This window comes from Oncorhynchus kisutch, linkage group LG29 (genome assembly GCF_002021735.2).
Source record: "Oncorhynchus kisutch isolate 150728-3 linkage group LG29, Okis_V2, whole genome shotgun sequence".
Classification (NCBI taxonomy): domain Eukaryota; kingdom Metazoa; phylum Chordata; class Actinopteri; order Salmoniformes; family Salmonidae; genus Oncorhynchus; species Oncorhynchus kisutch.
The window spans coordinates 21,683,887-21,700,482 of NC_034202.2; the positions used below are offsets into that span (position 1 = coordinate 21,683,887).

The window sequence follows — 16,596 nt, forward strand, 5'->3', positions numbered from 1 at the left end:
CAATGTTTGAAATGCATTGGGGGAACATGGTAGGAATAAAACAATACTGTTGTTTCTGAAATACTGTCAGTGCAAAGTCAAATTAGTACACCGCTTGATGATCCTCTGCCAAGGAACACCTGTTTTATGTTGTAAATGTGTCTGAAACTTTTGGCCAGGTTTCTCTTGTAAAATAGATTTTTAATCTCAATGAATCTAGCCTGCTAAAATAAATAACAATGAAATAAAGATACATGCCTTTAATTTCCTACATAATGTCATCACTGCATATCAAGCACCGAAACTTCACTTAATACCCCTGTATTGGCATAATAAAAAATTATATCATTTGCAATATATATTCTACATGAAATGCATGTTGCAAAAGAGAATTGGATAATAGGGTTTATTAATGAAGACACATAATGGGAGGTAGTCTCCACAGACCTATCAGTGGCCAGCAGTGTTGGTGCTGTGATCCTGAGCATGTTCTAGTCGGGCTGGTTGATCACTCAAAAGCAACACCACAATACTGTTTTTAAGAAATTGGTCTAACTGGAGAACATTTTATGTTGACATAGACGTACAATATGTCTTTGTTTTCCTTATGTTAATTGCTGTAGAGAAAACCTAATCGTTCTCTCCGGTTACAGTGACAACTCTATTTGTCATGATTGAGGATGCCTAATGGTGGCATAAATTCCAGTCTCTATTGTTTTCCGTAGCCTCTTGGATATTCAAAGACACGGTTATTTATGGTTATTTATGAAGAGGTATGTCCCTTAATGATTGCTGTGTCTTGTGTCTTATTTTTATTAACTTGCCTCAGCTCATGATAAGTTGTTTTAATCAAGAACAGACAACCCAGAGGCACGTTGCATATGATTCGGTTTTTCTTCAGGAGCTATGAAGGGGAGAGGATAGGGTGATTAATATCCTAAACATATGATTAAAAGGTTCACTACTTGCCCAAGTGTTTGAGTATGTATGTGGTTGAATGAGAGAAAATGAACACATTCTAAATAGCAAACAGGAGTGTTTGGTATCCATATTAGGACAGCCTCAGAGTCAGATAGCTAGCAATCAGAAGTTCATCTTTGATGAACTTTCCCAGCTAACAAGTCTGCTGAACTAGCTAGGCATTTAAACGCTTGAGATGCAATAAAGGGACAATGGAAGGAAATTACAGCTACAACACATTTCATAAACAGTTTTTGTTGGTTGGTTTCTTTGTTGTATGTATAGACGATATAAGCGTAAATATCGACAAAGACCAGATGTGTGCAATTGCTTTAGTTACTTCCAGTCTGCCTTTTTTTGAAATAAAACAATGTTTGTTGTGGAAAATTGAGTACAGTTCTCATATTTGATATGTTGATAAATATGAATTTATAACAGGTTCATCTGAGCATGGAAAGAAGACATGTTTGTCAGGAGAGCCCTTGATGATGTGATTCAAAGAAGAGTATCTATCTGCACTCAGCGAGGGGCAACATTCAACAGAACACAATGGATGTGTTGTGACAATTAAAGGATATGAAAAGTTTTTTTTGAAATCCAAAGGCATGCTTTCCTCTAGATGTTTATACATCCATGGAAACAGTTAGCCCACATGTTTCTATTATTCTGTATTTTTTTGCTGAAAGAAAAACATGCTGCAAAGAAAATGCACTTAGTTTATTGTCACTTTATTGTATCTGCATATACTTGCAAGCAGCTTTCTGCTGAAAGCTCAGAGCATATATAAGCTCAAACCTCTGTGTTTTTTGTACTTCGCAGATGTCTGCGAGATTCTGGAATAGCAACAGCCTCAAGGCGTTCACGGCTGCGTCTTAACTGTCTGGAGAGCTACCTGCCAGCTTGGTTTTAAATCCTTGCAAGGTGAGAGTGTACACTAACAAGTGTGTTTATTCCTCTCAGCTGTTTGTCTGCCTGGATGAAACACAAAGCTAACAGTAGCTTCACCTGTTCGCCACAAATGGTAATTTCCATTCATACGCCATGGAACGTATTGTATTCCACCTGATCCGTTTAACTATGGCTTTTTACCGTCTTTGTCTCGTTCCTCTTGTTTCTTTGTTTCTGCCTGTGTTTGCATTAGCTTTGTCTCATCAGCTCTGGGATTTGAGAAGTTATAGAGTTTGCTTCATTCTCTGCCTCTAAAAAGGAAAACATTTGTAGCGCTGGGTTGGAGAAAGCAATTGTGAGCCGGGTGCAAAACAGAGGGACTGGTGTGAAATGGAGGGTGTAAGCCATGGGAATGGGAATGTGTTTTCACATTAACTCAGTTCTGGGAATGAGGTCCGTTACAGGTAGGGGGGTATGAATTCATGCTGAGGTAAGAATAAGGGTGATAGAATGGTTATATTATAAAGCCCTAAAATACTTCCACATCATGTTATGATGAACTTATGCACTTATCGCCCTATGTTGAAATTGACAAAATATCTACATCTATATTCAGATTCTGTTAACAGGTATTTAGAATATATATTTGTAAGGATAATAATATCCTAGAGTATTTGGTAAGGGTTTCATTTCTATAATAAGCCAGACAGAATAAGAGTGAAGCCAGCACTTCATTATTTTAACCGAGCATGACTTATTACTGAGGATGGAATCCTCCCTATCCATCGCTTCCGCCATCTTAGCCATTCACTCACGATACATTAAACCCAAACCAGTGTGATTTATTAGAATGCTGTAATTTTGATAATTACTGCACCCCCTCCCCTGTACCTTGGCAGGGTGGGTTTGGCGTGGGCTGTGTGGTGAGAGCGCTGATACACAAAGACCCGCTTGCCTCATTAACGAATATGAGCTACTGCATTAATCAGCAGTTGGTGTGTAGCACAGTCCTGCGATTACGTCCGTTATGAGGCTGCGCACAGCTTATTAACCACGCAGAGAAGATACAGCAATTGTGTAGGAGGGGTACGGTGAAGTGGAGATGTGACCATGAAGTTGGCCATTTGTGTAGTAATGAGAATGCAATGCAAAAGCTGTTCTGTCAGCTATTTCTCATTTAAGCAGACTGTACCTGCCAATGTCCATAGCTGTACAACTCATACCTGTATGCCTCTCTCGTCTTGTCCTGGCCTTGCAAGCTTGTCAAATTGGTTGAGAGAGAATTAATGATGAAGAAATGTTTTCTTTGAACAGTAACAATAAACACAATGTGTTCGTAAAATGGTTGATGAAACCGGCAGGGTTTCTCGCCTTACGTAAACGGTGGCGCAGAGGTAAGCAGGATTGGTATGAAAAGTGCCCACTGACAAACAATAAAAGGTTTTTTATCTAGAATCACTCACATCTACAGACACATGAAACTGATTGACTAGAGACAGTTTGGATCGACTGCAATCAGGGGATGTCACTTCAGGTACAATTCCACCATTGTGAATTTATATTTGAATCTTTTGTTCACCAAGCTTTTATTGCAATTGAGTTTAATTGTGTAAATGCTTCACCGTTCTTCCAAAATGATTTCCCTCGATTATTATCTTAAACTGTGAAGATGCATTAGAGCTGGTCTCAGTGAAACTCTAACGCGGAAGCCTCACAGGCAAAACAATCTCCGTTTTGTAAGGAAATGGGCCCTTAAGAACTTCACAAAATGACTTATGGCCATTCAAATACAACATTAAGCATTGAAAAGATGATGTTCTTTTTCTCATTTGAGCTCTTATGCAATTCTTAAGTCTTACTCTTATATGCCAGGGCCATTTTTAGTGCAGATTGGGAGGAAATGATGATAATCTTGGCATGACAGAAATAAAGCTTGTGACAGACACATTGTTCACAGTGAGTGCCCATGCAGCGTCAACTCCTCTGGTACTTTGCGAAAGTGGGACAAGTTGTCACCAGGGCATCACATTCATCCAATGAACCAGTGTTCTGCTACAGCTGTCAGCCTGTGGCGTGAGCGTGCCATGTTAGTCATCAGGGAAAGCATATTGACAGACATATAAAAGACGGAGGATGTGACCATTCTGTTCTGCTCTGGAGCTGGTGTAAGCACCCATTTTGGCCATGGGGGGGCTGCAAAGATATATGAACTGCAAGGCCAGTTTTTTAGTTGCCCACAGTCCCCTGCAATTGATACAAGAGTGAGGTATGTGTGGTCTGTACTCATAAGCTGATTTTAATAAATGATCTACTGTACTGTATGTGTAACCCAAGTTACACATACTGACTGCTACCTACAGTGAGGTGAGTGACTGAAGAGCTGAAGTTAAACCAACCATTAGGTGAGGCACTCCACAGCACGGTGGTAAGCATTATTTCACTGTACAGTAAGATTGGGCACTGAGTGCGAAATATACCATGACATTTGGGGTCTCTACTTTTTTCACAGACCTAATAGCTGTCAACCAGTCTGTATCACATCTGTATCACACCTTTTTTTGTAGAAAGGTTGGGACACATGAAAAGGGGCTGAGACACAGGACTGTCTGGGGATGACAAGTGCAGCCACATGGTGGTGTTTGTTTAATTTGGAATATGTTTTTATTTTAATATTTACCACTGTAGCAGCATTTTAAACAAATAGGAGAATAGTTCAATTAGAATTATTTAGAGACCCCCCCCCCCCCCAAAGTTTGACTTGTTGCATTTAGGGGGACTCATGCCTCATTCAGGGGATCTGAGACGTGCCGGGCCCCCGTACTTCGCACTCTGGTTGGGCAGTATCTATATTTCCATACGTTCATACCCTACCTGTGCCATTCCAGGATTGACATTACCTGCAGTGCACACAAGGGGACCAAATGTTTTTTTGTTTTTTTTAATTTAAAGGGGCAAAACTTCAGTTACTAGAATGCTAACAAAATGCTCACAAGTACTATGGAATTCCCATAGTGGATGCTAGGTAAATGCTAATGAGCACGTGTGAACATGTGGACAGACAACCCAGCTCATAAAGTTAAGTATTTAAAAACACAGTTTGCAGCACGTACAAAACAGATATTAGACAACGGGGATCTTAATCCAGGAGTGGATTGTCTCTGGCGTTACCAAGAAGCATTGTAAATAAGAATTTGTTCTTAACTGACTTGCCCAGTTAAATAAAGGTTCAACAGAAAAAAAACCTTGTAAGCTAACTTTGTTAACGTTAACAAGTTTTTAAAAACCCAGCTGGAGAGAATTTCATAGGTAAACATAATAGTTATATGGAATATAGCTGGCAAACATGAGTAGTTTCATACAATTGTAACTTGATCACCAAACTTAAGTTGCACTGCAGGAGTAATTCTCCTCGCGAAGCTCCCGCTTTGCTCATTGTGCTTCTTTGTAAACAAACACACGTGACTGGCTCAAACGGCTGTTTTGGGAAACTAGTTCCGGTAAATTTCAGAACGATAAATAATCTAACAGGTGAAATGATGAACGCAATCTGCTTTATCTTTTGCCTAGAGCACAAGTTGACTGTAGGTGGTTATTAAAAAAACAATAGTGTTGACGGTATTGGGAAATCATACCGAGGGTATATTGAAACACCCGGGGATACATATACGGTATACCACTCAACCGTACTGTACAGCATATCTCACTAGAACATATTTGAGCAATTATTCACCAATCCCACCAAAAATAAAAACCTTCAATCAAATGCTAATTTACAGTTACATCACAACAACTAGTCCTTGTTATCAGCACTGCCCACAAGGGTTGAATGAGGTTCTGTGTAGGTGTTGTCTGTGAGAATCTTAATAGAGAGTTTTTATATATATATATATATATATATATATATATACATAAATAAATAAATGCTATTCCACATAAATATAGCCTTTTAATGAGAAATTGATTATTATATGAAACATTCATTTGAAATAAGCTGATATAATGATTTCAACATAACAGCAAAAATTACATAGGCAAGGTATTAGGAGTTGTATATTCAATCAAATGTATCCATGGGTATTTGCGACATTGCAGGGATGTTATGCTGATAAAGCAAATGTGTGCTTGTTTCATTAATGCCGTGGTCAAAACGAACTCATATTTCATATGGTACACACTACTGTTCAAAAGTTTGGGGTCACTTAAAAAAGCCCTTTAAGAAAAAAAAGAAAAACACATTTGTGTCCATTAAAATAACGTAAAATTGATAAGAAATACAGTATATACATGGTTAATGTTGTAAATGACTATTGTAGCTGGAAAGAGCTGATTTTTAATGGAATATCTACATAGGCGTACAGAGGCCTATTATCAGCAACCATCACTCCTGTGTTCCAATGGCACGTTGTGTTAGCTAATCCAAGTTTATAATTTTAAAAGACTAATTGATCATTAGAAAACCCTTTTGCAATTATGTTAGCACAGCTGAAAACTGTTGTTCTGATTAAAGAAGCAATAAAACTGGCCTTCTTCAGATTGGTTGAGTATCTGGAGCATCAGGATTTGCCGGTTTGATTACTGGCTCAAAATGGCCAGAAACAAAGAAGTTTCTTCTGAAACTCATCAGTCTATTCTTGTTCTGAGAAATTAAGGCTATTCCATGCGAGAAACTGCCAAGAAACGGAAGTTCTCGTACAACGCTGTGTACTACTCCCTTTACAGAACAGCGCAAACTGGCTGTAACCAGTGTAGAAAGAGGACAAGTACTTTAGAGTGTCTAGTTTGAGAAACAGATGCCTCATAAGTCCTCAACTGGCAGCTTCATTAACTAGTACCTGCAAAACACCAGTCTCAACATCAACAGTGGAGAGGCGACTCCGAGATGCTGGCCTTCTAGGCGGAGTTCCTCCATCTTAATATTTTCTTTTCATTGGCCAGTCTGAGATATGGCTTTTTCTTTGCAACTCTGCCTAGAAGATATTCCATTGAAAATCTGTCGTTTCCAACAACAATTGTCATTTACAACATTAACAATGTCTACACTATATTTCTGATCCATTTGATGTTATTTTAATGGACAAAAAAAAGGTTTTCTTTCAAAAACAAGGACATTTCTAAGTGACCCCAAACTTTTGAACGGTAGTGTGCTTTGATTAAAAGCGTCAGAAATTGCCACCCCTCTCGGATATTCATAATGAAGTAATTCACTTAAGAATGGAGTGTATTTTAAATTTGTGCAATAGCACACCAACGGTATTGTGGGTATTCTCGTTAATAATGGCCTCTTTTGTTCTCTTGGAATTACTATGATTTAAGTAGTCTTTGATGTTATAACTATACCAACACTAAGTTGCTATTTACAGGTATAATGTACATAGGAGAGATAGTGTCAGGAAATTGAGACTTCAATCTCTTGATGATGGGTCATTTAACCACATGCACAAACCAGCAGGGCTTTAGCTAGAAAACATGTATCTCAGGCTGAGAAATGAGGGACATATCTGCATTGACGTGGTCTGATTTGCTGAATTCTTTTGAATGTCTTTATCTTGTGTGGTAATGTGTTTTTACTGTATACAGTAACTAAACTAAGAGCAATTTCCCTCCTCTAAATATGTTAAAGGGATAGGTAACAGGCACTTAATAATACTACTACTAATAATAATAATAACAATAATAACGTAGGTAGTGTTCCTTGACACTTCTGAGATAGTATGATGTTTGATACTATGTTTTATTTATGTAGCTATATATAGCTATAAACGAACATCATGTCAGTGCTTTCAATAAAGTATGACTAGAAAGATTAAACAACCTTGTGTCAGAGGGTTCAATCTGATTTGCATGGTCATTCAAAGTTAAGATCCAACGTGGCATAAAAAAAAGTACATAAAATAGAAAGTAGATTTACAGATTAAAATGAACAGAAGTATTTGAAGCTTTTATATAACTGTTTCCCATGTGGGTTCACTCTAGTTAGTAGAAATAGAAAGCCAATGGCTTTACAATGTCATCCCATAATCCCAGAGAATACACTCTCTCTGTCCACTGTGTTATCCTCCAATTGAAATGAATTTGGGGGAAACAACAACGACAACATAAAATACATGAATGGGACATTTTTCATGTTTTAGAAAAATGGATCACGGGGCTTTCCATGTCTTATGTGTACCTCGGGGAAATGTATGGCTTTCATGGTGTCTGTTGCAGATGTACGTGAATGATCGATGCTCAAATTTGCTCTTGGTGCCGAAAAGCTTGACACATCAGCAGTCACAAGGTGTACGTTTTGCAAAGCTGTACGAAATAGCATTGATTGTTCATCTTCAGACCACGATATTGCACTCAGGCACCAGAAGAAACCTCCTCATGAGAAATGCCTGTAGAATTTCAAGCACGGGAGGTAGCGCCCAAAGATAAGTTTCAGCTTAGACTGGATTCACTCACTCTCAAATGACACATTCAATTAACGAACAGCAATAAGCATCAAGCTAAATAAAGGTATACACATATATAAACAGCTGGTTTCTGTTATTTGACATGAAATGACTATCCGCTGCCCCGGTCGTGTGCCTATGCTTTAAGTACAGCAACAAAGTGCCTTAAACCTTACTTCACAAAGAGAGGGATGCAGACTTGTCATGAGTATTTAATGTTATAAAGAGACTATATAGCTAATGCTTAGAGTATTTGCTTGCTGGGCTATTTACCCATAAAATGTATGAATGCCTTCATACTGTATTAAACTGTCATTTTACATGTTTGTAATATTTTGCTTGTTGATAAAGCATATTAACTGAAATAAAAGGATGATATCTGGTCTGCCCTTATGCAACTTCATTATATCTTTAAAAATGTTTTACTCAGTAAATAATGGCAGTTTCAGATATAACCTTTGTTCCCTCAGACTAAAATAAAGGCCTCTTTGTCACCAGGAGATGGATTTAATTGTTTTTCTTATTTTTTCTCTTTATGCTCTTTCAGGAAATGACAGACATGCTGGGACAAAATATGGTACAGTCTTTTAAAGTGGTTTTCATGAATCTTCTTCTTTATCCAACTAAAAGGCTTCATCACTGCCTTTTTGAGTTTCATTTTAACAATTACAATTACAAAGTTTTAATAATACACCAAAAGGCAGAACAAAAAGGTCCAAAAAGGAAAAAGATTAAAAGGAATATCCCCAAACAGTTATATTTGTAGTGTCTGTTTGCTCTTTTTTAGTTTGATTGTTTACTGTATCTCAGCAGAGTTTGGTAGTTAGGTGATCTGATTGTTTCAGTATCTCTGTGTTGTACATGTCCAAGGCGTGGTTGACCCGGATCATCTCGCTGTTGTTCAGCTTGAGCCTGTGTTTCAGCATACAGGAAAACAGGTCCAGCTGGGGTTTCCCGGGTGCCACTGGAGGGGCCAGGCGATTAATCCGCTCCCTAATGTCCAGCAACAAGAGCATGACGGAGGAGGAGGAGTAAAACTGGGTCCCCTGGGTGTACGACTGGTTCACCTGCTGCACGGCGCTGCGGAGCAGGTCAGCGTTGAAGCGCAGGCTGTAACCAAACACTTGGATGTCGGAGATCTTGATGTAGATCTGGCGCTTGTTGGGGTCGGACAGGTCCACGGGACCCTGGCCCGTGTCATTTCGTAACCCAGTGGGCACCTTGGCGCGGCTTCGTAGGTAGATGTGCACCGTCTCAAAGAAGGTCTTCCACCGGTTGCCCAGCAGCAGGGTCCAATTGAAGCACTGGGAGTTCCCCAGCCTCGTCTTCTCCCAGCGCGGGTAGCCGTGCTCGCCGAAGGGCATGCTCCAGCCCTCTGAGTGGCTGCCACTGAACGGGTTCACGTAAACAAAGAACATGGGGTCGATGCTGCTGTTGCGCATCTGGCAGATCTTCATGGAGAGCCCAATGATCATGTGGAGGTAGTCCATCCGGTTCTTGTTGCTCTTCAGTGTCAGGGACATGCGCTTGCGCCACCGTGGGTCAAAGAAGGTCTCCAGGCGGATCTCGTTGCTTATGAAGGTGGTGTGGATGTAGAGGCGCGAGTCCATCTTCTGGAGCAAGTACTTGAGCTCCAGGTCTTGGAAATCCAGGTCGGTCTCGAAGCTGATGAACTGCTCGCTGCGTTCTGAGTCCACGTTCTGGGGCTCACAGCGGCCTCGGTACAGCTTGTACCCCTTGTTGCAGGAGCCGCACTGGGAGATGTTGGCCAGGCTGCACATGGCACAGCTGTTGTTGCCCCCAATGATACATGGGATGGGTCGCTGGCATAGGGTGATACCCGTGTGGCACACGCACATCCTCTGGCTCTCCAGGAAGGTCCCCCAGAAACTGTTCTCATTGCAGTAGAGGAAGGACTGGACCCTGTTCAGCCACTGCATCACAGACCTGGAGAATGGAAAGAAAGAAAGAAAGTGTCAGAGCCAGAGTGATCGAGGGGGGAATAGAACAAATTGGGGAGCGGAGACACAGGGATAAAATGCACCATTAATAAGGACCGTTTAGCAAGCACAAATTCAGTGTTAAACTGAGGATTAACCTCCACTGCCACTGCCACAGCCTGCTACTGTTTGTTACAGTCTAGTCTGTGGAGGGGATAATGTATTCCTCAAAGGCATAATTCCTTTATTTCCCTCGTGGGATGGCAGCATCATTTCCTATGCAAATTGTGTCTCTTATTCCCCCTCAGGCATCCCTTTCTGTCATCTTGGTAGTACTGAAACTTTCTACTGTGAGATGGGGGTGTTTTTCTAGGAGAGACTGGAGAGGATGAGCTCAAGGTTAGCCTGACATGCTAATGAACTAGCATGGTAACGGTGATGGGTGACCTAGTGCTTGACAGGCCAGAGAGCCCCAAGCCATCCCAAAATGAGCCATGGGTAGGGCCAGGGAAGGGGACAGAGGAGACACTCTACAAACCCAAATCACTTTTGCTCCTATGGGATATGAAATAAACAGCAAAAAAACATCCTCTCACTGTCAAACTTAACATGTGTAAATATTTGTATGAACATAACAAGATTCAACAACTGAGACATAAACCGAACAAGTTCCACAGACGTGATTAACAGAAATTGAATAATGTGTCCCTGAACAAAGGGGCAGTCAAAATCAAAAGTAACAGTCAGTATCTGGTGTGGCCACCAGCTGCATTAAGTACTGCAGTGCATCTCCTCCTCATGGACTGGACCAGATTTGCCAGTTATTGCTGTGAGATGTTACCCCACCCCTTCCTCCAAGGCACCTGCAAGTTCCTGGACATTTCTGGGGGGGAATGGACCTAGCCCTCACCCTCCAATCCAAGAGGTCCCAGGCGTGCTCAATGGGATTGAGATCCGGGCTCTTTGCTGGCCATGGCAGAACACTAACATTCCTGTCTTGCAGGAAATCATGCACAGAACGAGCAGTATGGCTGGTGGCATTGTCATGCTGGAGGGCCATGTCAGGATGAGCCTGCAGGAAGGGTACCACGTGAGGGAGAAGGATGTCTTCCCTGTAACGCACAGCGTTGAGATTGCCTGCAATGACAACAAGCTCAATCCGATGATGCTGTGACACGCCGCCCCAGACCATGACGGACCCTCCACCTCCAAATCGATCCAGAGTACAGGCCTCGGTGTAACACTCATTCCTTCGACGATAAACGCGAATCCGACCATCACCCTGGTGAGACAAAACCGCGACTCGTCGGTGAAGAGCACTTTTTGCCAGTCCTGTCTGGTCCAGCGACGGTTGTCGGTGATGTCTGGTGAGTACCTGCCTTACGACAGGCCTACAAGCCCTCAGTCCAGCCTCTCTAAGCCTATTGCGGACAGTCTGCTTACTGATGGAGGAATTGTGCGTTCCGGGTGTGATGTTTGGATGTACCGATCCTGTGCAGATGTTGTTACACGTGAGAGAGAGGACGAGGATGAGAGGACGATCAGCTGTCCATCCTGTCTCCCTGTAGCGCTGTCTTAGGCGTCTCACAGTACGGACATTGCAATTTATTGCCCTGGCCAAATCTGCAGTCTCATGCCTCCTTGCAGCATGCCTAAGGCACGTTCACGCAGATGAGCAGGGACCCTGGGCATCTTTCTTTAGGTGTTTTTCAGAGTCAGTAGAAAAGTCCCTTTAGTGTCCTAAGTTTTAACTGTGACCTTAATTGCCTACAGTCTGTAAGCTGTTAGTGTCTTAAGGACCGTTCCACAGGTGCATGTTCACTGATTGTTTATGGTTCATTGAACAATCATGGGAAACAATGTTTAAACCCTTTACAATGAAGATTTGTGAAGTTATTTGGATTTTTACTAATTATCTTTGAAAGACAGGGTCCTGAAAAAGGGACGTTTCCTTTTTTTGCTGAGTTTAGGTTGAAGGATATTGTAACTGGTACTTTGAGGATTATAAAAAAATATATATAATTAGACAGCTTCCCAAAAGTGATTTGATCAAGTTTTACTTTTGAGTTAATACTGATTTTGAACAAATTGAGTTGTGAGAAATATATTTGAATCCATTTAACATTTCGTCTTTACTAAGCAATTCTTACATAAACTTGACTCCATCATTTTTTCAAGACGGGTTAAACTGACACAAAGCGATGTACTTTCAAGGCAATCTTGGATATGTCCTTGGATCAGTCCTACCCTGATAAATGTTCCTTTTTCTCCTGAACTGAAGAGAGGAGTATCAAAAGATAAGAGTAACATTGTGAAATAACAAAGACATGGCTGAATGCATGTCCCAGAACACTGACTCTAAGATGCACTTTGAGAAAGTTAAGCTTTTGTTCACGGCCACATATTCACCCCACTATTATCTCTGCAGGACATAAAGACAAAGCCTATGACAATTCTGTTGGAATGAAAAATAGGTTCCAGTGCTCATGTGAGAAGAACCTTGAATATAATATTTCACAGGACAAGAAAAACTGAGGAGATTGATGAAAGGGTAACAATTTACTTGACACCCAGCGTCATAACAGCTGACATAACTTGTCGTAACCTGTTATAATATGGTCATAACACTGTCATGACACATATATTTAGACCTGTTCTGACATATATTGTGTTATTTTATGGCTGGTTATGACACCTACATAAGAGTGTCAAAACCCATAAAACCTACCACAAAAGGCATAACATTCCATTACACCATAGCCTATGTGTCAACAGTATGTTTATGTTATATAATGTTTTTGGAAATTGACCATGTTAAATGATTATTGTAATTGCGCACACATTGATGTCACCTACCCTAATGTTCTGTTGCTGAGGACTGGGATGAATGCAGGAGCAGATTTCAGGAGCAGGACAAGAAACCCTCTTTTTGACTGGTGACATGTACGTGACAGGCCTATCTGGCTTGTATGATGATGATGGTCATAATGCTTCATGACAGTGTCGTCATGAAGCAGTGTATTTTCTACAAGTTATTTAAAATATGATGAAAAAAAACATGAATGTAAAATAATTCATTATAACATCAACAAAGGATTTAGAAAACAAACTTTCAAACGAAAGGAAACTTCTTGGCAGGGCAAAATATTATTTCAATAAATGTGGGTTTTGACACTTATGTAGGTGTAATAACCAGCAATAAAATAATGCAATATATGTCACAACAGGTGTAAAGCACCATGACTAAACAACGAAAGTTGAATGACAAAATGTATAAACAGGTTTTTAATGCAGTCGGTTTGTCTCCAAAAGTTCAAAGAACACAAAAGAGCCCTCTGTCATTGACACAACACACAAGGTATGAGATCTTTAAAATAGTCCTCCGTTTTTTGTGCACTCAGGTACTTATTGGACTTGTGAGAAATATTTGCTGCAAATGACAACACAAAAAACATTTGAAAAGTTTTGCAGAGGTTTACGCCACAAAGATTAAACCATTCCTATTAGTTTTATTATCTTTTCATTTACGTACGAGAGGCAGGCATAATCATATTATTCCATATATATTCCCCCTTTAATTTATCTGCAATAACTACAGTTTTATGTGATCTGAAACACCGGAATAAAATATGTTCCATCATATAACTGCTTCCCTCAATATGCAGTTTGAGAGCATCATGCTGGTAGTTTTATTTTTCCTTTTTTTTTTTTCCTCCAAAACAAGTGTCTGGGTTGAGTTTGCCACAGGGAATGAGATCGAAACGAGTGGGAATGAATGCTGTTTGTTTTCACGAATCACAGCACAATCTCTGTGTTTGTAATAGGGCATCAGACAGTTCTGGTGCTCAGCGCAGATGACATACATTATCACAAGACCCCTTCTGTTTGGGGGAACGAGGGGAAAAGAAACAGGGAGAGATAGAATGAGAGAAATACAGAGAGAGATATTTGTTGATACCGATGATTGAATGTGATAATGCACTAATAGAAACACTATGTTGGATGACAAAAATAGCCTGTGATTTCATTATTGACAGACGTTCTTATGAAAGGGAGTTATGTACCAGACATATCTTGACAACCATAACCCTGTCAACGTCTATAGCAATTACTGCTAAATAATATATAGAGTACAGTCAAATCTGTTAACATGCTAAAGTCTGCCCATGAATAATGACTTTGATACATAAACATGGATGCCGATTACTTGGCTGGGATTTATGCTATTTTATATCCGTCAACATTAATCACTCTCTGTTTGAGAAGAGCTTCTAGCTATAATCCCCTGGCACGTCTGCTATAGCTCTGCACAGGCACATTCCATATGTTTCCCTGCATAGAGAGCTCACATCTGTGATAGGTGAGTGGGTGTAAGACAAGGTGAGGCAGGTGGAGCTAAGCCTACCTTGCAATTTTGATGATGATTTTCTAATGCAAGTTTGTTCAACTCCCAGTTTATCAGCTACAGGCTGATGACAGAATACCACATGTTTCTTAGAGGTATGCCGCACGCATGCATTCATGAAATGGCAACCAGGCTTGACTAATTATAATAATACGCACCATACTTTCCTTTCCTTTATTTACCTCAAGCTAAATCCAATGAAAATATGACTTATGCACACAGCTCATGGTTGTATACAGTGGTGAGAAAAGTACTCAATTGTCATACTTGAGTAAAAGTAGAGATAGATTCATAGAAAATGACTCAAGTAAAAGTGAAATTCACCTGGTAAAATACCACTTGAGCAAAAGTCTAAAAGTATTTTAAAGATATGTAAGTATCAAAAGTAAAAGTTTAAATTGACGGATAGCCAGGGGCACACTCCAACACTTAGACATAATTTACAAACAAAGCATTTGTGTTTAGTGAGTCCTCCAGATCTGAGGCAGTAGGGGTGACCAGGGATATTCTCTTGATAAGTATATGAATTGGACCATTTTCCTGTCCTGCTAAGCATTCAAAATGTAATGAGTACCTTTGGGTGTCAGGATAAATATACGGAGTAAAAAGTGCATTATTTTATTTTATTTCCGTGCTTCTACACCTGCATTGCTTGCTGTTTGGGGTTTTAGGCTGGGTTTCTGTACAGCACTTTGAGATATCAGCTGATGTACGAAGGGCTTTATAAATACATTTGATTTGATTTGACTTTAGGAATGTAGTGAAGTAAAAGATGTAAAAAAATGTAAATAGTAAGGTAAAGTACAGATACTCCAAAAAACAACTTAAGTAGTACTTTAAAGTGTTTTTACTTAAGTACTTTACCCCACTGGTTGTATAGTAATCTGGTTATGCATTAAGGCATGACTCTTTCTTGTCCACATGACCAGGAAAAACATAGAACCCAGAGTTTTTCCCAGTAAAAACACACAGCCATAAAAATCTGCTGGTCCTAGTTATGCAGTACATCCAGTAGCACAGCATGCTTAAAAGAAACCAACGCTGATGCTCTACTCTACTCTAACTACTTGGAATATTCCACTCATTACACCTGTGAAAACACCATAAATGTTTAAAAGGGTACGGTCCAGCCATGCCTGTAGATTGCCTGTGGATTGTGTAACAGGGATTATCACTATAAAAGCAAATGTGTAATTAGACCACGGGGAGCAGCCTGAGATCAAGCCAACACCATCAAAGTCCACCCTGGGTTTCCGCCTGCAGGTCTTAAGCTAAGTAGCCTTCCACAGTAGGGTCAAAATGTGGAGGAACCCCCTCCAGCCCTGGAGAGACTTGGTTCGTATTGTTCCTGCAGTTGTCAAGGCTCTCCACTGCCAGAATCCAATTGGGACCGAAGGAGGCTTGCTTTCTATAATTATAGGCGTGTGTCCCGTCGGTGGGAAGTAGATCAGTAGTAAGGATTTCTGGGCTGTCACAGGCAGTCTTCTCTCTCTCCATTCGGCCCTTCAGGGCAAAGGCCATGCCACCAGAGAGGCTAGGGCCTCAGCTCAACTCTGAGCAGCAGGACAACAAGGTCTACTGCTACTAGTACTACTGTACTATATGTAATGGTGGTCGTGTGGATATGTGTGCTTTTTAAATAGAGTAACATTTCCCTATATTGCACGTAGATATACATGAAATTCGGAAGGAGATATCACTTTAACCCATCCTAACAGCTGTGGGAGTACATAGCAAACCCACCTGATAATGTATGCTTACATATAAACACTAATTGTTAAACCTGTGCCTTGAACTGAGCCCCACAGCAAGGGACTCCACATTCGTCATATCAGCCCTGTTTACTGTATGTCTCCAGAGGAAACATTACAAACACTAGTATGTCAGTATGTTTAGTTTACGCTGCCTTGGTGGTATCAAAGAGTAACACTGATGTGGGTACTGGTCTGAAAGGAGGATGCCTATTGGCACAGTGCATATCTCACTGACA

At 40.4% G+C, this 16,596-nt stretch overlaps 1 protein-coding gene across 3 annotated transcripts in view; it reads right to left on the reverse strand.

The window, feature by feature from the left end:
- Nucleotides 1-5,760: 5,760 nt before the first annotated feature.
- LOC109874407 (BMP/retinoic acid-inducible neural-specific protein 1) overlaps nt 5,761-16,596 on the reverse strand; it is a 117,482-nt gene continuing 106,646 nt past the window's right edge. For all 3 annotated transcript variants that reach the window (XM_020466292.2, XM_031809551.1, XM_031809550.1), the window contains one exon: nt 5,761-10,208. In XM_020466292.2, coding sequence (XP_020321881.1) covers nt 9,068-10,208 — 1,141 coding nt within the window. In that variant the 3' untranslated portion in view covers nt 5,761-9,067. The remainder of the gene's footprint in view (nt 10,209-16,596) is intronic.